The sequence below is a fragment of the Chanodichthys erythropterus genome, chromosome 17 (genome assembly GCF_024489055.1).
Source record: "Chanodichthys erythropterus isolate Z2021 chromosome 17, ASM2448905v1, whole genome shotgun sequence".
In the NCBI taxonomy this organism is placed as follows: domain Eukaryota; kingdom Metazoa; phylum Chordata; class Actinopteri; order Cypriniformes; family Xenocyprididae; genus Chanodichthys; species Chanodichthys erythropterus.
The window spans coordinates 32,682,980-32,707,214 of NC_090237.1; the positions used below are offsets into that span (position 1 = coordinate 32,682,980).

A 24,235-nucleotide genomic window follows, 5' to 3' on the forward strand; every position below is an offset into this window, starting at 1 on the left:
ACTTTTGTCCAACCTGAAATTTTAAGAAATGTTTAATGTGGGTAAGTCAAATTTATATTTATTTTGCAGCACTGATAGAAACAGTGGAACATTTATTTCTAGAACTTTTGGAACATGGAACATGTTTTACCCGTTATTTCTTGGGAGACGGTCATGTTTTAATTTATGAAAATGTTTATTTATTTATTTATTTTTTGCGGCAAGTAAGTTTAGTATTGTTCATTTATATATTTTAATTTTATTGCTATATATATATATATATATATATATATATATATATATATATATATATATATATATATATATATATATATATGTGTGTGTGTGTGTGTGTGTGTGTGTGTGTGTATTCATATGTAGGGAAAAAAGGGAAAAGGGAACTGTCTGTATATATGGAGGAGGTGAAGATGGTGGACTCTCTCTCTCTGAGCTAATACATTTGCTTTCTATATATTAGATTTACATGTTTTATGTGCCTTCAGTCTGTACGGATATTTCATAGGTTAATTGCTTTGTTCTATAGTTCTAACGATTCAATAAAAAACAGAAATGAGAAGCATCGATTTGCACATGATAGAGAAATATAGGCTGATTAATAGAAAAATTTAAGTCAGTGGGTATTAAATGTGTGACTAAGAATCTTCTAAACAAATCTTGCGAACAAAGCTTTCTAACTTGTCTTAAATAAACAGAAGGATTTAGAGTTGTCTTGCCTTTACGTCATTGTTTCACACCCAGTAGTGGCGGAACATCACGATCTGATATGCCAAGCGCCATGAACTAAGAAGCAGAAGCAGCAGAAAAAGGTAATGAGCACTTTAGAAGCTTTTTATTTTTCTTGGCCAATCATTCAGAATAAAAAGAGTGAACTGGACCAATCAGACCAAACAGCTTTTGACGCACTTTGATTTTGACTCAAATAGACAAATTAAACGTAGGCTAATTAGCCGACAGAACATAGCACTTTACCAAGGTGCTTATTGTTTAGGTTAGTTTACATCGTATTGGGAAACATGTTTTAGTATTGACCAGATGTAGAAATGCATGTGAGGATCTGCTCTCGAACTATCCATTGATTCCCATCTAAATACCACAGTTTGATTAAAAAAATACTTAGCAATTATATACGGGCATAAAAAAGTACTCAAAACGGCAAACGCTTATTATAGCTCTATAATATCGGTAAATGGTCGAATGCGGAAGCGCATGATTTATAAGGGACCGTCTAAAAATTATTCACTGCGTTAAAACGCGACGGTACAAACTATTTCAGTGAGTTGTGTAATGGAAGTTTTTTATCAAGTTTTTTTTCATAAACACTTTTTGTTATTCTGGTTGAAACTTTTTACGTCCTGATAGCAATCAATAATAGGAGTGGACTAAATATTTTTAAAAATGTATGTCATCTGTGGAAGTCTCAGAACAAAAAAATGTTTGTCCAATCATTGAATACAATGATACAATGTTTTACCTGCCTGTCAGCGTATGTATTTCCATAACTTTCCAGCCACCTTTTACAGTTCCTCGAACAAAACAACGAGCTTACAGTATGCTGCGTTCACACCATTTCGTAACTGTAATTTAGAAACAGCAACCCATAATTTTCTACTAGACTTGGATTTATGTGTTCCTACAGTATGTCAACATTATCAATGCCAAAAAGAATCTGCAGTAGTTAGGTGGTAAAAGTCTGAGCTCTGTAAATTGTTTACATTCATTATTATTATAATGTTTTGTGCTTTGAGTCATGAGGTAATTTAACACCATGTCCGACAATACAGTTAGCCTACGGTTCAATACATACCTTGGGTTTTTTAACAATGATTTTATGTTCGGTTCAGTTCTGATGGCTTGGCACATAGTGTTTTTTGTTATTCTATGCTTAGGCGACAGAAACAGTAAGTAAAAAATACTATTTTTCATTTTTTTTTAAATCCACTTTCATGTACACATTTGTAGTGTATTGTATAATATAAGTAAATATATATAAAAATTAACACTGGCAGCTCACAAATTTATAAATTGTAAGAAATGTTTAGACCAGTAACTGTGAGAGTAAAAAAAAAAGTACACACTCGTTTGTAAGGGAGATTATTATTCAAAGGGAATTATTATTCAATACATCTGTCACGTCACATGACAAATGAACGAACGTTGTGTATTGAACCGTGGATGTCGTAACGAACAGTTTAATATTATATTTGAGAATTGTGGCATCCCTACTCTTGACACTTTGCTGAATCTGCTCTGGCTGTGCGCAACCTGCGCATTCATGTGTTTTGGAGAAGGCGTGGCTTTGAGAGTGCTCTGAAGGGAGGGTGGGATCTAATGCTGTAACAAAAAAGCTACCTTGCTACTCTGCCTACCCTACCTTTAAAACATTGTCATGTTCAGGGGTAGGATAGTATTGTTGACTACTATTTTCAAAAAGAAGTCTGAACTGTTGAACTGTTATGTTCTGACGTAATGTGTGTTAGATTGTAAGTGGATGAGTTAACAAGATGGATGAAATTCACTACTACTGTCTCATATGACATATGACTTTGATTAACTCCTGACAGATACCAAAAAAAAAAAAAAAAAAAAAAAGTATTTTGTTGTAGTAGGGGGCAGAATTTGATGCTTGACTTATCACAGATTTTACCTATACCTCTGTTTTATACATACAGTACTCAGTGAATACAAATAATTGGGACACATTTTTTTATTAATTGTAATCAATTGTTAATAGATAACCACCCGAATACTAAAAGTGTAGTGCAATAATCCTGAGCTAACAAAATCAACACATTCAACCACAGTTGGAGCATGCACATGTGTAACAAGCCCAGTGGGCAGACCGCTGACACCTCAGCCATCAACTAGCACCTTCTGAAACTGTTTCAACAGAGGTGGGCTCGCATTGTGACAACATCCAGATTCATACCTACTCTAGGAATGTGATGTGTTGGCTGTGTTGTATCATGCTCTTCTGCATATTGCCTGTCAACCTGAGATGATGTAAATGATTGAGCAGTTTGTGCTTGTCTACTTGTAACACAGTCTCTGACTGTGCCACGACAAGCCAGTCATCCAAATAATTCAGGACGTGCATCCCCTTTGCTTTTAGTGTGGAGAGTGCAGCATCAACACATTTCGTGAATGTCCCTAGGGCCAATGACTGACCGAAGAGGAGCACCATAAATTGGCAAAAAGCATGCTACGGGGCTATCTGACTATGAAAATAGGCATCTTTCAGGTCCACCAAGAGAAACCAATCTCCCAGTCCAATCTGTGAAAGAATTTGCTTCTGTGTGATCATTTGAATGAGCACTTTGCCAGCTCATGATTCAAAAGTCTCAAATCAAGGATGTAGCACAGGCCTCGGACCTTCTTTGATACTAAAAAATAATGGCTGTTGGATTCCGCTCTCACATTCTGCCAGTGGGACTATGGCATAGTTGACTTTGGCCTTTGACTGTCTCAGCGCCTCTGTGAAATGCTGAGTGAACGCTTCTACTGCATCACCAAACAGACCCATTGGACTCAGTGGCCAGGAGCGCTGCCTTCTTGTTGGAGTTCTTTAAGTCTGTGAGCTTTAGTCAAAGAGGACAATCCAGCACAAATAAGCTCCTATAGACTGGGCTGTCATTTTTGTTGCTGTCAGCACCAAGTCAGTAGTGCAGCTGAGCTCCTTGAGGATGTCCAGGTCTGTCTACCATCTTTGCCTGGTAGACTTGCAGGACAGCCATCGCATGCAGGGCTGAAGCTGCTTGGCCAGCTGCCGTGAATGCCTTCCCTGCGATACTGGTGGTTGCAAGACAAGGCTTGGAGGGATGAACCGCTGGGAATTTCTAGCTCATCCTCGTGATCCATGGAGATAAGCAGGGTGGGGCCAGAAGCATGGGCACGTTGAGTGAGAGGCTTACCAGGTCTTTGAGAGCTCCTCATGAACTGCACAGAAGAATGGTGCTGGCTTTTGAGGACCAGCCTTCTGGCGGCAGCCTGACTGGAGATAACATTCATCCAGCCATCCAGCAAAGGAAGACCACTCCAACCCTAGCTCATCCACAGCCTTAGTGAGGACCCTCATCAGCTCATTGTCCACATTTGTGTGAGGTTCACTCATATCCGTCCACAGCTTCGACATTTTCATGGAGCTGCAGCCACACTCCTCTCTCTCCGATGCCGCTATGGACATAGTGTCCTCATTGTCCTCAGACGTGCCAAAAGAAACTACATTGTGGGCTCCAGGGGAAGGGCAAATGCCAGCTTCTGTAAAGTACACTGGCAAGGATGGCTCAGGCAGATGAGGGGCCCATGGGCATTGAGCAAGTGGAAGCTTGTCAGTTGAACTCTGATGGAGGCTTCCTCTTGGGCACCTCTGCTTCTTCCATGGCTCAGGTTGTGTGTCAGGAGAATCCGGTCGATTGTCAAGGGCCTCGTGTCAAGGGCCTTGTGCCTTCACAGTGAGTGCAGTCCAAGCCACTCAGCCCTGTCTCCATTAGATAGAAGTGAATCCAAAGGACAACGCTTGTTCCCTGCTGCATTCTGATGAGAGAAGGATGACAACAGTTTCAGAAGATGTGTTCTGCCTGGGTCGCCCCTACATAGAGAAATATTCCTAGGAAATAGCATTTGGCACCACGTTACATAGGCAGAAGAGGCGGAGCCTCCATGCGAGCTCAGATGCTTTTGGCAGGTGCTCTACAATGGTGTGATCCAATTAGGCTTCAGTATTTTCAAAGAAAAGTGTTTTTCAATAACGTCAGCCACTGACGCAATGTCGAGTGAACTGAACTCGAAAGGGAACTAATCGTGAGTTCCATTTACCTCGGAGGTGGGATGTTGTAACTGGGAATGAGATCAAACTCAAGTTGACCGCGGCCAGTACACAGGTCAGAAAACTAAGCAGGCAAACCTTTTTTGCGCTGACTCTTTCACAATTCAAACACATAAATAGCGGTATTTTGCACAGATAATTCTGAAGTATCATGTCAACAAATAGAGGATGAGTGGAATCATGTGCATCACTGAGTTTGCAACAGTTAAAAGTGCTAATAAACAATATATTACTAGTGTTTCACTACTGTTGATGCACTGTTATAATGGAATTGTTGTGCTTTTCAAGAGTTTCTCTCTGGGCTTTCCAGTTAACGTTCCTGTTGGTAACTACGATATTCTCACTTCCATGGACAAATGAAACGCACCATTAGATTCAGTGGTGCCACCAGGACATTTTTTAATATTGTGGCCAAAAGGGACACAGTAAAAATCCTAAAAATGCACACACAAAAAAAATGGGTGAATAAACCATTCAAGATCCCTCTTAATTCGGTTAAATTTAATCTGATTGTATGGATCATATTAAAAAAATATCAGATTTTATATTTCGAGTTACAGAAACAATCTTGGTTAACTTGAGAAGACTAGCTCCAAAATCTTTTACAAGGGAAATAAAATGTGGTGAAACACGTTGTATATATTGTGAGTTCAAAGTTCAATGTGATCCTCCCACAAACTCTAAAACTACTTTTGACATGCAGTCCCTGTTCTTGCATTGTCATGCATAAGTTCGGAAGTTATCAGTCTATAAATCCATTGGTGAATGTGATGTGAAGCAGGCCAGGGCACAGTCATGGAAGTGAAGCAAGGTCAATGGAGCGAATGTTAATGAGCCACACCTGCACGACACACTGGTCTTGAATCCCATGGAATAGCTCCATAAAGATAAATGGAGTGACAACAGTGAAAGATAAGAGAGGACCAGGCCCTTTCCATTGTTGTTTTATTGTGTTTATATGCAGTCATCCATGAGGCAGCTGCCACTTTCTTTCATTTTGCTGCTTATGCTTATTTTGTGATTAAACTTTATATACCTCATTTGCCGGTTCCTGCCTCCTTCTTCCCTGAACATGAACTTTGCTACAGATTAACTATACTTGTTTTTATATTGATCTCAGGAATGTTCAAATGTCAGCCAACCTGGATGCACAATCAGATGAACTGCTGGCTCTAGCGAGCATATATGATGAAGAGGAGTTTAACAGGACAGAATCAAGGCAGAGTGGCAAGATCCATCTGTGCCTTGAGCTTCCTCCTAACTTTAGACTGCTAGTCAAGGGTAAGATTTCATACAAGATTTGTCAAAAAAATAAAAATAAAATAAAAATAAAAAAAATATATAACTTTGAATTTTTGTACTAAAAAATAAACATGATACCAAGGCCAAAAAATATATTAAAAACATTTAAACAGAATCTCTCATAACAATTATTAAAAGTGGACTCTGATGTCATTGCTCAGGAATAAACCAGACTTAATTCCCATGAGTCCCATGTTTTTTTCTTGCAATATCGAGTTTATATATCACAATTCTGACCTTTTTTTCTCAGAATTCTGTGTTTACATCTCATAATTCTGTTTTTTTTTTCTGCTACAGAATAAAAAAATAAAGTTAACTGCGAGTTTATATCTCTGAGAAAAAAAGTCAGAATTGTGATTTTAAAATACAGAATTGTGAGATGTAAACTAAGTCAACAGTCAGCATTATGAAACAAAAAGTCACAATTACCTTTTTTATTTTTTATTATGTGGCAAAAAAATGGATAGGATAAAAATGATTCCACAGGATACAGGCAAAATGAAGTGGTGCAGCTACACTTTAAACTACACATTCAGTATATTTATTTGATTAAATCACTGGCTTCTGTGGATTAATAGTTGCAAATAGAAGGCCATATTGCAATTTTGATTTTAATTAAATTAACTTTGGAGCTCTATTGCATGTGGGGAACACATGCAATAGAGCTCCAAAGTTAATTTAATTAAAAGTTTAGTAAGTTTAGTAAATAGTCTTTATGAGCTTATGTTTTGTGCATATTTTTCATAGGGAAGTTATGTGTAGAATGTGGTATATCCTTTCTACCCCTCTTGGTTCTGAGTTTTGAACTACCTACAGACTACCCTTCATCACCAGCAACTGTGAGTTTAAATTATACACAATTTTTTTTCACTCAAAAACTGGTGCATAAGCTCAGATCAATGAGGCCTAAGATCAATCAGTTCCAAAAGGAAACACAAAACCTGTCCTAATTGAAATAAAACATGTTGACAAAAAGATTAAATCCAGTATTTGGGTGAAAATGTAGCATAATGAGATTTATAAGCTATTTTTTTGTAGGCCGGTCATTTTTTGACCGGCAACACCACAAGTGTAACCAAGTGGGGAAAAAATCCCAAAAAAGTACAAAAATTTGGGAAGTATAGTTAAACCCTGTGTGAGCAAATTCAATACGTTTTTGTCCAATGCAATAACATTACCTAACAATTTTGGGAAAAAGAAAATCAAAATGACCCAAACACAACATAAGGGATTTTAATCGCAATTGCAAGAAAAAAGTCCACATTGTGAGATAAAAAGTCACAAATACCTTTTTTTATTAAGTATATTTATTTGATTATATAACACAATTTTTAATTCAATTAACTTTGGTGATATTGCATGTGTTCCCCAAAGTCTTCATGAGCTTATGTTTTGTGGATATTTTTCATAGGAGAGGCATGCGTAGAATGTGGTATATCCTTTCTACCCCCCTTGGTTCTGAGTTTTGAACTACCTACAGACTACCCTTCATCATCGGCTCCAGTCTTTACTCTAAGCTCCAAATGGCTTTCAAGAGTCCAGGTTTGCATTTTAGCATTGATCTGAGTTAATTAAATTATAACATTAAATGATTTTGTATTTTTATTTATAGAATTATTTGGTAGGCCTATTTTACTTTTGGACATGATATTGGTATAATGATAAAGGCATAACCATGAAGATAATTTCTGCTCAATTAATAAGTTATTTAATTTCTAAAAGATCACTGCACTTTGCAAGAGACTGGACAAACTTTGGGAAGAGAACAGGGGCAATGTGATTCTTTTTACCTGGATCCAGTTTCTAAAGGAAGAAACTCTAGAATTTCTGAACATCCAGTCTCCACTCGAGATCCGAACCATTGGTGGGCAGCCTCAATATGAATCTGGTCAGAACCAAGCAGTAGACACTGCTGTAGAAAAGAGTAAAGTGCAAGAGTTGGACCAACGAGCAGTTCAAGAATTTGACCCTCACACAGACATACTAACCCAGCTGCTGGATTTTAATGATGCTCAGAAGCAGAAGGTGTTTGATGGCAAGTTTTTTTGCTGTGGAATCTGCTTCGCTGAGAATCTGGGTTCCAACTCTTTGCTCTTCAAAGAGTGTCAGCATGTCTACTGCAAGGCCTGTGTGAAGGAATACTTTCAGATCCAGATTAGAGATGGCAAAGTCCAGTCCCTTACTTGCCCTGAGCCCGAGTGTATGTCCATGGCCTCTCCTGCACAGGTACTTTTTCTTGCGTGTTTGTTCCTAATGACTATTGAGCTATGAATATGTTTTGACTTTTAAGCACTTTATCTGTTTGAACAGTAGTTTAAGACAAACTAATGCCATTGTACTGGTATTATACTTTAGGTGAAACTTCTTGTGGGCGAAGAAGAATTTGCCCGCTATGACCACCTCCTTCTGAGGTCGAGTCTGAACCTAATGGCAGATGTTGATTATTGTCCACACATGAGTTGCTGCATGGCAGTGGTGATTGAGCCTGACACCAAGATGGGCATGTGCCCCTCATGCCAGTTCGTCTTCTGCACCCTCTGCAAGCGAACATACCATGCCCTCGCTCTCTGCAAAGAATGTAAGATCACAGTGGAGTGTCCTTTCATACACACAACAAGTACAATTAGGTCAAGTCAGTTTCATTTTTTATAGCAACTTACATTTGTGCATTTAGTAGATAGATTTAGTAGATATTTTATTGACTTAGAGCTGAAACATGACAAACCAGGGCCCAGATCAGGACGCAGACAAACTGGCTAAACCGACCGTCTGCTAGCCGCCTCTCGTCACAGAACTCAGATAATTCACAGCACATAGAAACACTTTCACCTAGATATTATCACATAGAGACTGTGTCTGTACCTCGAACTAGTAAATACAAAAAACTTCCAAAACCTTTTAAGGGTAAAAATTTAATTGATGTTCAAAAAATGAAAATCACAGATAAATCAGATAAACAAATGATAAAGCTTGGGTTACTGAATATTAGATCTATTTCTTCAAAAACACTTATTGTAAATGAAATTATCACAGACAATAAACTAGACTTGCTGTGTTTGACAGAAACCTGGCTAAAACCAGACGATTACATTACTTTAAATGAATCTAGTCCTCAAGGTTATGATTATCGACACAATCCTCGACAGAAAGGCAAAGGGGGAGGTGTTGCTGTAATTTATAGTAATATATTCAGAATCATTCAAAAGAATTTCAAATATAATTCCTTTGAAGTGATGGTGCTTTATGTAACATTATGTAAGTTGACATTTGTGCTGGCTACTGTATACAGGCCACCAGGGCACCATACTGACTTTATCAAAGAATTTGCTGAGTTTCTATCAGAGTTAGTACTGGCTGCGGATAAAGTCCTTGTTGTTGGTGATTTTAATATCCATGTAGATAATAATAAAGACGCATTTGGATTGGCATTTGCAGATATTTTAAACTCTATTGGAGTTAAACAACACGTGTCAGGACCCACTCATTGTCGTAATCATACCCTAGATCTAATACTGTCGCATGGAATAGATATTGATGCTGTTGAAATTCTACAGCAGAGCGATGATATATCAGATCATTATTTAGTCTCGTGTATAATACAATTAGCCAAGGCTACAAAACCACCACCCAGCCATAAATATTGTAGAACAATCACGTCGGCCACTAAAGATTGCTTTATAAATAATCTCCCCGAGCAGTTTCATCGCCTTAGTATACCTGACAACTTAAAAGAACTCGATGCTGCAACAGAAACTATTGGCTCTCTCTTTTCCAGCACATTAGATGCGGTCGCTCCTTTACGTCTAAAGAAGATTAAGGAAACTAATCCAACGCCGTGGTATGATGAGCACACTCGGGCTCTAAAACGAACTGTTAGAAAAGCTGAACGTAGTTGGAAGAAAACAAAACTAGAAGTTTTTCGCCTTTCGTGGAAAGAAAAAATGATTGAGTACAGAACAGCCATAAGAAATGCTAGATCTACTTATTTTTCAAATCTCTTAATAGAAAACAAACATAATCCTAGGTATTTATTTGACACAGTGGCTAAATTAACTAGAAACAGAGATTCAACTGCTGACGTTTCCATAGAGCACAGCAGTAATGACTTTATGAACTTCTTTACTTGCAAGATTGATAATATTAGAGAGAAAATTATAAACATGCACCCGTCTACAGTTTCTCTTCAGACAGTGCACTGTAGTGTCCCTGAGGTAAAACTAGAATCATTCGCCGCTATAGGAGAGGAAGAATTATCTAAACTTATCAAATCATCAAAATCAACGACATGTATGTTAGACCCAATGCCGACTAAACTACTGAAAGAAATGCTTCCAGAGGTCGTAGGTCCACTTCTTGATATAATTAATTCATCTTTAACACTAGGACACGTGCCAAAAACCTTTAAGCAGGCTATTATCAAACCTCTTATTAAAAAACCTCAACTAGATCCGAGAGATTTAGTAAATTACAGGCCAATCTCGAATCTACCTTTTCTGTCAAAGATACTAGAAAAGGCAGTTTCAACACAACTGTGTTCCTTTTTAGAAAGAAATGGAATCTGTGAGGATTTCCAGTCAGGATTTAGACCATACCATAGTACTGAGACTGCTCTCGTTAGAGTTACAAACGATCTACTCCTATCATCCGATCGTGGCTGTATTTCTCTATTAGTGTTATTAGATCTCAGTGCTGCTTTTGACACTATCGATCATAACATTCTTTTAAAAAGACTTGAAAACTATATTGGCATTAGTGGAATTGCTTTGGCATGGTTCAAATCATACTTATCTGACCGTTATCAGTCTGTGGTAGTTAATGAAGAGATGTCGTATCGATCACAGGTTAAATATGGGGTACCACAAGGCTCAGTATTAGGACCGTTGCTTTTCACTCTGTACATGCTGCCCTTAGGAGAGATAATTAGGAAGCATGGTGTTAGTTTTCACTGCTACGCTGACGATACTCAGCTCTATATTTCCTCGCGCCCTGACGAAACCTACAAATTCACAAAACTAACAGAATGCATAGCTGACATTAAAAACTGGATGACAAGAAATTTCTTATTATTAAATTCAGAAAAAACTGATTTCCTAATCTTTGGACCAAAAACTTCCTCACGAAAAAACCTTGAATACTCTCTAACACTTGACGGGTGCTCCATTAAACCTTCGTCCTCAGTTAGGAACCTGGGTGTGCTCTTTGATACCAATCTTTCATTTGAAAGTCATGTTTCTAGTATCTGTAAAACCGCCTTCTTCCATCTAAAAAATATATCTAAATTACGACATATGCTCTCAATGACAAATGCGGAACAGTTGGTTCATGCATTCATGACCTCAAGACTAGATTATTGTAACGCTCTACTGGGTGGTTGTTCTGCTCGGCTTTTAAACAAACTACAGTTGGTTCAAAATGCGGCAGCTAGAGTTCTTACTAGAACCAGAAAGTATGACCATATTAGCCCAGTTCTGTCAACATTACATTGGCTCCCTATTAAACATCGTATAGATTTTAAAATCTTGCTACTTACTTATAAAGCTCTAAATGGTTTAGCTCCCCAGTACCTAAGTGAGCTCTTAATGCATTATAGTCCTTCACGTTTATTGCGATCTCAGAATTTAGGCCAGTTGATAATACCCAGAATATCAAAATCAACTGAAGGCGGCAGATCATTTTCCTATTTAGCACCTAAACTCTGGAACAATCTTCCTAGCATTGTTCGGGAAGCAGACACACTCTGTCAGTTTAAATCTAGACTAAAAACACATCTCTTTGCTCTTGCATACACATAACACATTATCAATACATTAACATTTTTCAAATCCGTTAAAGGATTGTTACGCTGCAATAATTAGGTCGGCCGGAACCGAGAACATTTCCTATAACACTAGATATACCTGTACATCAGAACAAGAATGGCATCTACGCTAATATCTGTCTCTCTGCTTATCCTGAGGTTTGCCGGGTGCTGGATCCAGGCCGTATCCAGGTCAGATGGAGAACCTGCGTCTGGACCTGACTACAACGTAGCCCAGGATCCCCGTATCCGCTTACATATATTTATATATAATCGATTTTTAAACTCTATAATAAAAATGTACAATTCAGATTTTGATCTCCATATACATTTACATATATATATCTTCCAAGGGGTTTTTTCCCTCCTAGGACTTTTTTCCCAGTGCTAGCACGCTGGGTTTTTCTCCTAGGGGGTTTTTTCCACCCCTGGAAGTCAGCCGACATTGGCTTAATGTAGCACCATCTTGTATATGTTACATATTACCACGCTTGTTTGTACAGTTTTAACCACTTCCCTTTTTTTTTTCTGTGCTTCTAATATGTAAAGCTGCTTTGAAACAATTACCAATTGTAAAAGCGCTATATAAATAAATTTGACTTGACTTGACTTGACTTACAATAGAGGAAGCAATTTGTTACAGCTAACAATATTCATAGTATACAATGGCAGGTTTTATTAGAAAGCTAGATGAGCTAAAACAGATGTGAAATGTGAAAAAAGAAGAAGAGCAATTTTTGTGTGTGTGTGTTTAAGTGCCTTGGTTAAGGTTTTTGGAGTGGTTAAGTGTTTGCTGAAGAGATTTATCTTTAGCTGCTTGTGGGAAAAGTTGATGGTCTCAGTCTGGGTGGAGGAAGCTCATTCCACCAAAGAGGAGCAGAGAGTGAAGTGAAGAAACTATAAGGCGCCATTCGTTCAGTGACTGTAACTGGCATTTAGCAGACTCTTATCCAAAGGGACTTACAGTAGAGTAAGCAATTCATCACAGAGCTTAGTTTTGTAGACCCCAGTTGAACAGTGGATTTGTTGTCAACTGATGGGTTTTCAGGACTTACTGTACGTCCTTTTCACAATACACAGCGTTTCAAAGCAGCTTTACAGAAATTTATAATGCCATTACTATGACATTTAGTCTATATACTTGATGTACATAGTGTATTGTCTTACTGTACTGAACTCTGTAATTAGACACTAAAATATTCTAAGCGATATCTTTTATATGCAGCTGTGATTTTCAGACCAACATCATTATTATAAATGTCACTGCATATATTGAACAGTTCAATAAATAAATATTTTTATTATTATTTTATTATGTATATGTAAGCAATAAGGTACTCAAGGCTGTGCTGTATCATGGATAAGTCACGGCTGAAGGGCGTTGTTAGGCAAAGCGGAGTCGTGACTTATTAACGATACAGCACTAGCCTCGAGTACCTTATTGCTTTTATAAAACAGTTAACACACAATACAAATATTAAAGCCAAAAATATGTATCAATGCAACTTTCAAGTAAATTTATACTAAAAGCCTTCCTTTCACCGGAAAAAAACAGTCCCTGACCATAAACAGCAACATAAGTTACATTATTATGCCATTAGATGGCGGCAAAAACTCTTTTTTCAGGCTTTATGAGAAAAGGACAAGATAATACATTAGACATTTAAACATTTTTTATTATTATTGTGAACATAAGACTGACCTGAAGGAAAATGCTAAATCTGAATGCAGGTAATAAACTTGCTCACTCTATCTTTTTCTCACAGCACTCTTCTACATAATACAGTAAGCTTCAATGAACAATATCAATTGAGAACAAACAGTTTATGTTACTAAGAGTGGTTGCTAAGGGTGTTAGGGGTTAACCATTGGGTGAAGCCGTCATAGCCGTGAATAAAACACAGCTATTGACCAATCAGAATCAAGGATAGGAACTAAATGTTTTATAATTTTAAATAGGCAACTGATCCTAACTGTTATATGAATTGTTTTAAAATTATATATACAGTTTTGATAATGTTCTTTTGCAGCATGTTTTTTTTTTTATTATTATTATTATTTTTTTTTTAATGACAAGACAATGTTATTCTTCTCTACAAAGTACAAATGGAAAAGGACCTACGTGAAAAGCAGCTATTTCAAGAGTCTTTAAATGAAGTCTGGCTGAAGGATAACTCCAAACGATGCCCTTCCTGTGGCACACACATACAGGTCAGAAACTATAGCTCATGACTGCAGATTTCACTTTTGTTGTTTAACAGTGTAGTCTTTGTGTAGATTCTTAGTAAAAAGCTTTCAAAATTAAAGGATTGACTGAGATATTAAAAGAAAAATAGACCCAACAACATTTTTGGGGCCTCATTTATATGATGCATGTATGATCATATGACTGTAAATTCCATGGATTTGTTAGTCTTATTAACAGGCAGTGTTCTTATGTGCAAGTGTGTTCTTGTGTGTGCACAATATTTTCACGCCAATGTGCAGTTAATAAGTACTACATACTTGTGTATATAAATGGGTCAAAACTGTTAAATAATGAGGAGTCCTCTTACTGTGTCTAAAATGTTATTTGGAAAGTATTTCATTTCTTTCAAGTTATTATTGAGTTTTTTCTACTCATTCAACCCCATTTCCAGAAAAGTTGGGATAATTTGTAAAATGCAATAAAATCAAGTGTCTGTGGTTTGTTAATTCTCTTTAACCTTGACAAAACTGCAAAGAAAAAAATTGTCATTAACTTAATTTTATTTTGTAATTTTAAACCAGTTGGGACAGTGGCATGTTTAGCTCTGTGTCACACCACTTTTCCTTTTAATGACACTTTTTAATCATTTGGGAATTGAGGAAGCTAATTGTTGCAGTTTTGCATGTGGAAGTTTTGCCCAATCTCGCCTGATACTAGACAGCTGCTGAACAGTCCGTGGTCATCGTTGTCTGATTCTCCTCTTCATGATAGGCCATATATTTTCAACAAGAGACAGATTTGGACTGCAGGCAAGGGAGTCAAGCACATCCCTTCTACAGTTTAGAGTGTCTACAAAACCACTCTCTTGTAGCACTTTCAAAATGAGGCCTGGCATTGTCTTTCTTTCCAGGAAAGGTGTCATCTTGATGTCAGTAAATGTCTCTGGACAATCCCAATACATGCCTCCATGTCAATGATACTTTCACACAAATGCAAGTCACCCATGCTGTTTGCACAGATGCACGCCCATACCATGACAGATGTTTGCTCTTGCACCTGTCGCTTATGAAAGTCTGAATGGTCCCTGTCCATTTTTCCAAAAACAAGCTGAAACATTTCCACTCTCTTTTAGACCATCTGAGATGAGCTCAGGCCCAGATAACTCACCAGATAAAGATAAAGCACCATCTCTGAATTGATGTATAGCTTTCTCCTTGTGTAACAAAGATTTGAGTTGCATTTCTTGATACAGTTTTCCAGACAACGGTTTTCCAAAATACTCCCGAGCCCATGTGGCTGTATTTCACATGACGGTTTCTCATGCAGTTCCATCTGAAGTTTTGAAGGTTGCTTACATTCAGCAGAGGTTTCCTGCCTTGCCCCACACACAATTAATACAATTAAGTTAGCCAGTGAATTGTAAATCTTTTCTTAGTACTTTTGTCAGTTAAAAAGGGGTTAAAGAGAATTAACAAATTACAGATTCTTGATTTTACTGCATTTTACAAAATGTCCCAACTTTTCTGGAAATGGGATTGTAGTTTCTTATTCATAATTTCTTTCTTTCTTTCTTTCTTTCTTTCTTTCTTTCTTTCTTTCTTTCTTTCTTTCTTTCTTTCTTTCTTTCAGAAAATAATGGGCTGCAACAAGATGACCTGCTTTTCTTGTCAGACGCATTTCTGCTGGATCTGCCTTAAAGTTCTCAACAGAACTGACCCCTACAGCCACTTCAGAGAGAGCAATCCGTGCAATGGCCAGTTAAATGCTGACATACAGTGACTACTGTTAATGCTAAAATTGATAACTAATCCACTTCTTCATGTACAAAGAATAAGGCATGTGTCCATGCAGATCCATACAGATTCTGTGACTGTTTTTTATTTTACCTCTAGAGGGCTTTTACTGTAGAACCAAAGACATGCAAGTTGTAACTGTAGACATGTAGAACACTTACAGTTTTTTCCAATTGCTAACACACTAAAATGACATGCACAGCACAATTATTTAAACTGACACACAGAGAGCAAAACTTCTTCTCAAGTCTCCAAAAGTCTAAACACCTTTTCTGTTTTACACACATTTTGCATTTCAAAATAGCACTTTTTAAATTCACTAAATACAGTTCTCTGCATAAGACACAACAATCTGACATAAAGTCACATGTTTGCCATTTCAAAACACTGCCATTCAAAATGACACTACATGAGCTAATTGGCCAATTACATGTGCCACCTGGCCAAACACCTCAGTGGTTAATTGTTAACACTTCAATCAGGATGTAAGCACTATGAAAAGACCACAGGTGAGAACCTTTTTTTTTTACAACAACAATGGAAGACATTGCAGAGAGAGGAAGAGGAAGAGGAAGAGGAAGAGGGAGGTTGAGAATAAGAGGGGGAGGAAGAGTGAGAGGTAGGGGTAGAGCAGGTAGAGGAGTTCATGGCCAAAGAAGACAAACACTTTCAAATGAAATCAGAGCAACCTTCGTAGATCATGTCATCAACCATGGGTTGACAATGCGTGAGGCTGGACAGAGAGTGCAGCCAAACTTGAGCCGTTTTACTGTCGCCTCTGTCATCCGGACCTTTAGACTGGAGAACAGGTATGTAACCAAAATTTCATGTAGTACACATGTAGTATACCCCATGTCATAGTGTATCAGTTGGGTGACACCTGTTTACTTAGTGTATGACATCAGCCATTCATGAACTGTACAAGTTTCCTGTACAATGTACTCTACTGTGGGGGAAAATATTTAGGCTGCATTGTCCAAGCCCTATATATATTTTTATTTTATTTTTTCTAAAGGACTGAGAGACGACACCACGGTGGAGGAAGGGGCCAAATGTTCACCGGGGTACAGGAAGCTGCCATTGTAAACTTGGTTTTGGAAAATAATGAAATCAGATTACGAGAAATTCAAAGCCACATCATCCAAGACAACACCTTATTCAACAACATTCAACGAGTTAGTCTGTCCACATTGGCTCGCATTCTCAAGCGAAACCAAATCAGAATGAAACAACTTTATAAGGTGCCGTTTGAGAGAAACTCTCAAAGAAACAAAGAGTTCAGACGAGCATATGTGGATGTAAGTACTATATTGACTGCAGTACACTACACACAACATTGTTTCCCAGTGTACTGGATAACACCATATTGAGTGATTTTTGTTCTTTGTTTTCAGGGAGTACTGGAAATGGATGCTCATGCAATCCCACATGAGTTCATCTTTATAGATGAGGCTGGGTTCAACCTAGCAAAGACCAGAAGAAGAGGGAGAAACCTCATTGGCCACAGAGCCATTATAGATGTTCCTGGCCAATGTGGTGGGAACATCACAATGTGCGCTGCCATCTCCAATATGCATGGTGTCCTCCACCGTCATGCCAAACTTGGACCATACAACACAGCCCATATTCTCACATTTCTGGACAGACTTCACAACATTCTCATACCACCAGAGCGTATGAATGATGCAGACCATCAAAGAAACCGGTACGTTGTAGTATGGGACAACGTGAGCTTTCATCGTGCAGCCCCAGTCCAAAACTGGTTTGCTGACCACCCAACATTTCTCGACCACCCAACATTTCTCACCCAACATTTCTCGTTCCAACAATACCTCCCACCATACTCACCATTTCTGAACCCCATAGAAGAATTTTTTTCGGCATGGCGGTGGAAGGTATACGACCGGCAGCCCTTTGTGCGCATGCCTCTTGTGCAGGCCATGGAAGAGGCATGTGATGAGATTGATGTGGGTGCAATTCAGGGATGGATAAGGCACTCAAGGCGCTTCTTCCCTCGATGTCTGGCAAGGGAAGATATTGCCTGTGATGTTGACGAGGCGTTGTGGCCAGACCCGGCTGTGCGGCAAGATGCTGCCTAATTATTTTTCTTGCCTTTTTTTTTTTGTTTTTTTTACTGTAATATATTTTTTTTTTTTTCAGAAATTTTCTTTTTCAGTTTACTTTTTTTGTAAGAATATTTTTGTTCAGTCCCATGTAAATATATCTGCTGTGCTTATGTTGTACTGACTTGTTTACTGTAGTGAAGGAAAAAAAATTAAAATGTTGCACCAGCATGTGTGTGTATCTGCAAATATTTCTGTGCATGTGAACAATCTGATACATATTTTAGTATTATGGCAAAGCATACTAAAGATGGGGGTGCTTTTCATTATGCCCAACAGTGTGTAGGTGGTTAGGCAAAAATCTGGTAATATGAATGAAGTGTGTGCCATTTCATGCAAAAGTTTGATTTTGATAATGCTCTGTGTAGTTTCGGTTGCAGTGCTTCATTTTGCAGGATATATGAGGTATTTTGCAGTTTGGGTGTGTGGTTTTGTGAATTGTGTTAAGTGTTTTGATAAAACCAGACTAGTTTGAAAAATTGTGTGTTAGCAATTGGAAAAAACTGTAACCATGCTTATTTTTTTTTGCAAGGGATATTTCCCAATAGCCTACAATGTAGCCTATATTACTTGCCTAAACGGTATTATTGTAAGATGCAAACTCAACTATGTAACTAGACAAATTAAAGTGGTAATAACTGTCTAATACGTCAACAACTGCTTTAACGCTGGGCTGTTTGGTCAGTTCACTCATTTTATTATCTTAAATAATCGGTCAAGGAAAATAAAAGCTTCTAAAATGCTTAGTAGGCTATACTTACCTTCATATGCCTCTTCTTAGTTTATGGCAATTGGCAAAACTTCGTGGTGTTCCGCCTCCCTGGATGTCGTAAGCAAAGCCTTCTGCTTGGTCTTAAAGCCTTCGTTTTAGGTGAAAGTCTAATTATTTCTCTCTGACCGTCTGTGATTAAGCGAAATTGTGATCATTTTGTGATCCTAAACTGCTTGTTGATGCTGTCAGTGGAAAATGCACAAAACCTGAAATAACGACGATACTTCACTGAATAATTTTAGTTGCATTTCTCTCGATGCTCAGTCTGACCACCACAAATTCAACAAATGTTATTATAACAAAGCCAACAAATGCAATAGCAAATTATTGCTTCACAACATCATCCTGCTGCAAACTTTAAAAACTTACTTCTGAAAATAAAACAGCACACATCATAATATTAAACAGCAACAAACAATTTACCTTCATTGCATTTTCACACAATTGTGTAAGCGACCAGCATCTTCAGCATACAAATGTGAAAGGTTCATAGGAATACAGTATTCTATTTAGAGTGGGAAGATCATAGTACACTATGGAAAAAAAAATAATAAAAAAAAATAATCAGTGTTCAATACCAATTTATATGATAAGCTGTATAAGAAGATAAAGATGTTGATAGAAGACCCCATTATTCTGTATTATATATTTAAGTTTGTCAAGATAAAATGCAGTTCTAAAAACACTAAAGCATGTGGACATGCCCAGTTATAATTGTCCTTTAGCAGGTTTTTGTGTATAGTCAAATACTATCTCTCTGTCCAAGTATTCATGAGACAATGCATATTCGAATAATTGAAGGATTACGCCACACATCACTTCTTTCTTACAGACAGTGAGCACAAAACATAGATGACATTTTTAGTCTGATTAATGTGTACACTATACTGTAGGTACTTGCTAGGCAAAGCAAACCTACGATCGCATTATGTAGGTTTGTTAGTCTACCTTCACAAAGAAAAAAAACAATACGGGTTTGTAAATAGGTTAGTAGATGTGGGAAGAAGGAGGCGGGAACCGGCAAACATTCAACAAAACTTTAATCTCAAAATAAACAAAGAACAAAACGAATGGATTTTCACTCGCGTCACCGGCCTCGCGCCGTTCCCTCACGGCTCTCGCCCGCCCTGCTCCTCACAGGGTTCATTTGGACTAAGGAATTTACATTACATTTTAAAAAGACAAGTCCACACAGAAAGGACTCCTGGCAAAGTCGGGACTTGACCCAACCCTGGGACCTTCTTGCTGTGAGGCGACAGTGCTACCCACTGATCCACCTTCCCGCCCCAAGATTAGAATAAGTGTGTCTAAAATCATAGTATGCCAAAATGAATATCTCAAAGTTTCGGATAATAAATGGATGGATAATTCTCATCTTGGATATATGTGACTTTATGATGTTTGGTTGCATGCAAACATCAATTTCAGTTGGAATAAAGCAATAATTTATCTTTTTTTTTTTTTTTTACAATAAGTAATGTAAATTCTTTGGTCCAACTGAAGTCGTATTGTTTTTTTTTTCTTTTGTGAAGGTGGACTTTGCCATTAGTCAAATGTATAATTATGCAAAACCATGGGCAAAGTTGCTTGAAAAACCCATGACCGTACTGCTACTTTTCTCTCCAATATGGCAGTAAGAATCGTTAAGTAGTGTACATAAAACGAAATGTGGAGTGTGTATATGGAGATAGATGTTGACTGTGACAAGATGATTGCACAGTAAAATTACAGTAAATGGTCCATGGTTTCAAGACTTGCCTATTATTCTGCTACACATTTAAAATCATGTACCTTCTCTTCACAAAACGTGTATATACTTTAATTGTATAAGTAGGCTAATTTGGACACAGTACATGTAAGACTGAATGGTTATAGAGGTTGACCAATATATATTTTTTTACTGAAAAATAGGCACTTATATGTACTTTGTGGAATTTGTAGTTATCTGTTAAAATCAACTGCAATAGTTTGCAATAGTTTTTAATTTCTCTGTGCACCGGCATTTACAGTTTTTTCCAATTGCTAACACACAATTTTTCAAACTAGTCTGGTTTTATCAAAACACTTAACACAATTCACAAAACCACACACCCAAACTGCAAAATACCTCATATATCCTGCAAAATGAAGCACTGCAACCGAAACTACACATAACATTATCAAAATCAAACTTTTGCATGAAATGGCACACACTTCATTCATATTACCAGATTTTTGCCTAACCACCTACACACTGTTGGGCATAATGAAAAGCACCCCCATCTTTAGTATGCTTTGCCATAATACTAAAATATGTATCAGATTGTTCACATGCACAGAAATATTTGCAGATACACACACATGCTGTTGCAACATTTTTATTTTTTTTCCTTCACTACAGTAAACAAGTCAGTACAACATAAGCACAGCAGATATATTTACATGGGACTGAACAAAAATATTCTTACAAAAAAAGTAAACTGAAAAAGAAAATTTCTGAAAAAAATATATTACAGTAAAAAAAAAAAAAAAAAAAAAAAAAAAAAAAAAAGGCAAGAAAAATAATTAGGCAGCATCTTGCCGCACAGCCGGGTCTGGCCACAACGCCTCGTCAACATCACAGGCAATATCTTCCCTTGCCAGACATCGAGGGAAGAAGCGCCTTGAGTGCCTTATCCATCCCTGAATTGCACCCACATCAATCTCATCACATGCCTCTTCCATGGCCTGCACAAGAGGCATGCGCACAAAGGGCTGCCGGTCGTATACCTTCCACCGCCATGCCGAAAAGAATTCTTCTATGGGGTTCAGAAATGGTGAGTATGGTGGGAGGTATTGCACGAGAAATGTTGGGTGGTCAGCAAACCAGTTTTGGACTGGGGCTGCACGATGAAAGCTCACGTTGTCCCATACTACAACGTACCGGTTTCTTTGATGGTCTGCATCATTCATACGCTCTGGTGGTATGAGAATGTTGTGAAGTCTGTCCAGAAATGTGAGAATATGGGCTGTGTTGTATGGTCCAAGTTTGGCATGACGGTGGAGGACACCATGCATATTGGAGATGGCAGCGCACATTGTGATGTTCCCACCACGTTGGCCAGGAACATCTATAATGGCTCTGTGGCCAATGAGGTTTCTCCCTCTTCTTCTGGTCTTTGCTAGGTTGAACCCAGCCTCATCTATAAAGATGAACTCATGTGGGATTGCATGAGCATCCATTTCCAGTACTCCCTGAAAACAAAGAACAAAAATCACTCAATATGGTGTTATCCAGTACACTGGGAAACAATGTTGTGTGTAGTGTACTGCAGTCAATATAGTACTTACATCCACATATGCTCGTCTGAACTCTTTGTTTCTTTGAGAGTTTCTCTCAAACGGCACCTTATAAAGTTGTTTCATTCTGATTTGGTTTCGCTTGAGAATGCGAGCCAATGTGGACAGACTAACTCGTTGAATGTTGTTGAATAAGGTGTTGTCTTGGATGATGTGGCTTTGAATTTCTCGTAATCTGATTTCATTATTTTCCAAAACCAAGTTTACAATGGCAGCTTCCTGTACCCCGGTGAACATTTGGCCCCTTCCTCCACCATGGTGTCGTCTCTCAGTCCTTTAGAAAAAATAAAATAAAAATATATATAGGGCTTGGACAATGCAGCCTAAATATTTTCCCCCACAGTAGAGTACATTGTACAGGAAACTTGTACAGTTCATGAATGGCTGATGTCATACACTAAGTAAACAGGTGTCACCCAACTGATACACTATGACATGGGGTATACTACATGTGTACTACATGAAATTTTGGTTACATACCTGTTCTCCAGTCTAAAGGTCCGGATGACAGAGGCGACAGTAAAACGGCTCAAGTTTGGCTGCACTCTCTGTCCAGCCTCACGCATTGTCAACCCATGGTTGATGACATGATCTACTAAGGTTGCTCTGATTTCATTTGAAAGTGTTTGTCTTCTTTGGCCATGAACTCCTCTACCTGCTCTACCCCTACCTCTCACTCTTCCTCCCCCTCTTATTCTCAACCTCCCTCTTCCTCTTCCTCTTCCTCTCTCTGCAATGTCTTCCATTGTTGTTGTAAAAAAAAAAGGTTCTCACCTGTGGTCTTTTCATAGTGCTTACATCCTGATTGAAGTGTTAACAATTAACCACTGAGGTGTTTGGCCAGGTGGCACATGTAATTGGCCAATTAGCTCATGTAGTGTCATTTTGAATGGCAGTGTTTTGAAATGGCAAACATGTGACTTTATGTCAGATTGTTGTGTCTTATGCAGAGAACTGTATTTAGTGAATTTAAAAAGTGCTATTTTGAAATGCAAAATGTGTGTAAAACAGAAAAGGTGTTTAGACTTTTGGAGACTTGAGAAGAAGTTTTGCTCTCTGTGTGTCAGTTTAAATAATTGTGCTGTGCATGTCATCTTAGTGTGTTAGCAATTGGAAAAAACTGTAATATAGTTAGATCACGGTAACCACAAATTAACAAATGTTGTTACTCTATAGTAGCAAAACTGTACAAATGGTAATCAATCAAATGGTAATAAAAAACATGGTTACTACACGTTTACTATATTAAAACCATGGTTTATTTTCGTAAGGGATGTTTTGGTAAATTTCGCCAGATGTAGAAACGCATGTTAAGATCTGCTCTCGAATTGATTTCCATCTAAATACAATTGTTAAATAACAACAATACACTATTTATAGTAACAACTGTATACAGGCATTAAAAAGAAAAACACTCAACACAGTCAAGTGTTATTATAGTGGCTAATTTATACAAGTGAATGTACGGATGCGGAAGCGCATGATATTAAGGGACCATCTGAAAATTGCACCCACTGCGTTAAAACAGACAGTTTAAGCGGCATTACGTCAGTGTAAATAACCTTTGCCATCAAGGAGCGACACAAATAAACACTAGGCTACATGTTTTTGTTTGCTTTTTAAATATGTATAACTTTCTTTTATTGGTTGTTCTTTTGGAATTTCTGGAATGTAGATAGATATTTTGTATATTTCTATTTATGTTTCAAGACTATTCACAGGAGCACATTTAAATTAAAGAATTTATACCTTCACTAATTTGATGGTGATTTTTTTATATAGGCTAATTTAGTATTTGGCATTAAAACACTGTTTTATGTTGACTCTAAAAGTACTTAATGTTCTACATGCAGTCCCTCTTCATGCATCAGTTTGGCAGTTAAGGGATAGTTCACCCAAAAATTCTGTCATCATTTACTCACCCTCAAGTTGTTCCAAACCTGTATGACTTTCTTTCTTCTGCTGAATATAAAAGAAGATTTTTTTATATAGAATATGGGAACCAGACATTTGATGGGCCCCATTGACTTCCATAGTATGGGGGGAAAAATACTATGGAAGTCAATAGGGCCCTTCAACTCTTGGCGTTTTACAATACTTGTTTTTATATTGATCTCAGG

General features: G+C 37.7%; 2 protein-coding genes across 4 annotated transcripts; both read left to right on the top strand.

The window, feature by feature from the left end:
- The first annotated feature begins 401 nt into the window (after positions 1-401).
- LOC137004828 (E3 ubiquitin-protein ligase RNF14-like) lies at positions 402-11,008 on the top strand. The gene is made up of 5 exons (XM_067365476.1): positions 402-806; positions 5,943-6,103; positions 7,536-7,666; positions 7,847-8,350; positions 8,480-11,008. The coding sequence occupies exons 2-5, from the start codon at positions 5,953-5,955 to the stop codon at positions 8,774-8,776; spliced, it is 1,083 nt and encodes a 360-aa protein (XP_067221577.1). The 5' UTR covers positions 402-806; positions 5,943-5,952; the 3' UTR covers positions 8,777-11,008.
- Positions 11,009-11,406: 398 nt separating this feature from the next.
- Positions 11,407-18,214, top strand: LOC137004827 (E3 ubiquitin-protein ligase RNF14-like). 3 transcript variants are annotated; one of them, XR_010892188.1, is made up of 5 exons: positions 11,407-12,166; positions 14,023-14,132; positions 15,739-16,711; positions 16,918-17,200; positions 17,297-18,214. XR_010892188.1 is itself a non-coding variant. In XM_067365475.1 (3 exons), the coding sequence occupies exons 1-3, from the start codon at positions 12,040-12,042 to the stop codon at positions 15,886-15,888; spliced, it is 387 nt and encodes a 128-aa protein (XP_067221576.1). In that variant the 5' UTR covers positions 11,407-12,039; the 3' UTR covers positions 15,889-16,911. The 3 variants fall into 3 exon arrangements, 2 of the variants coding, with proteins under 2 accessions (XP_067221576.1, XP_067221574.1); XM_067365475.1 differs by lacking the exons at positions 16,918-17,200; positions 17,297-18,214 and having other exon boundaries at positions 15,739-16,911; XM_067365473.1 differs by lacking the exons at positions 11,407-12,166; positions 14,023-14,132 and having other exon boundaries at positions 15,900-16,711.
- The last annotated feature ends 6,021 nt before the right edge of the window (positions 18,215-24,235 follow it).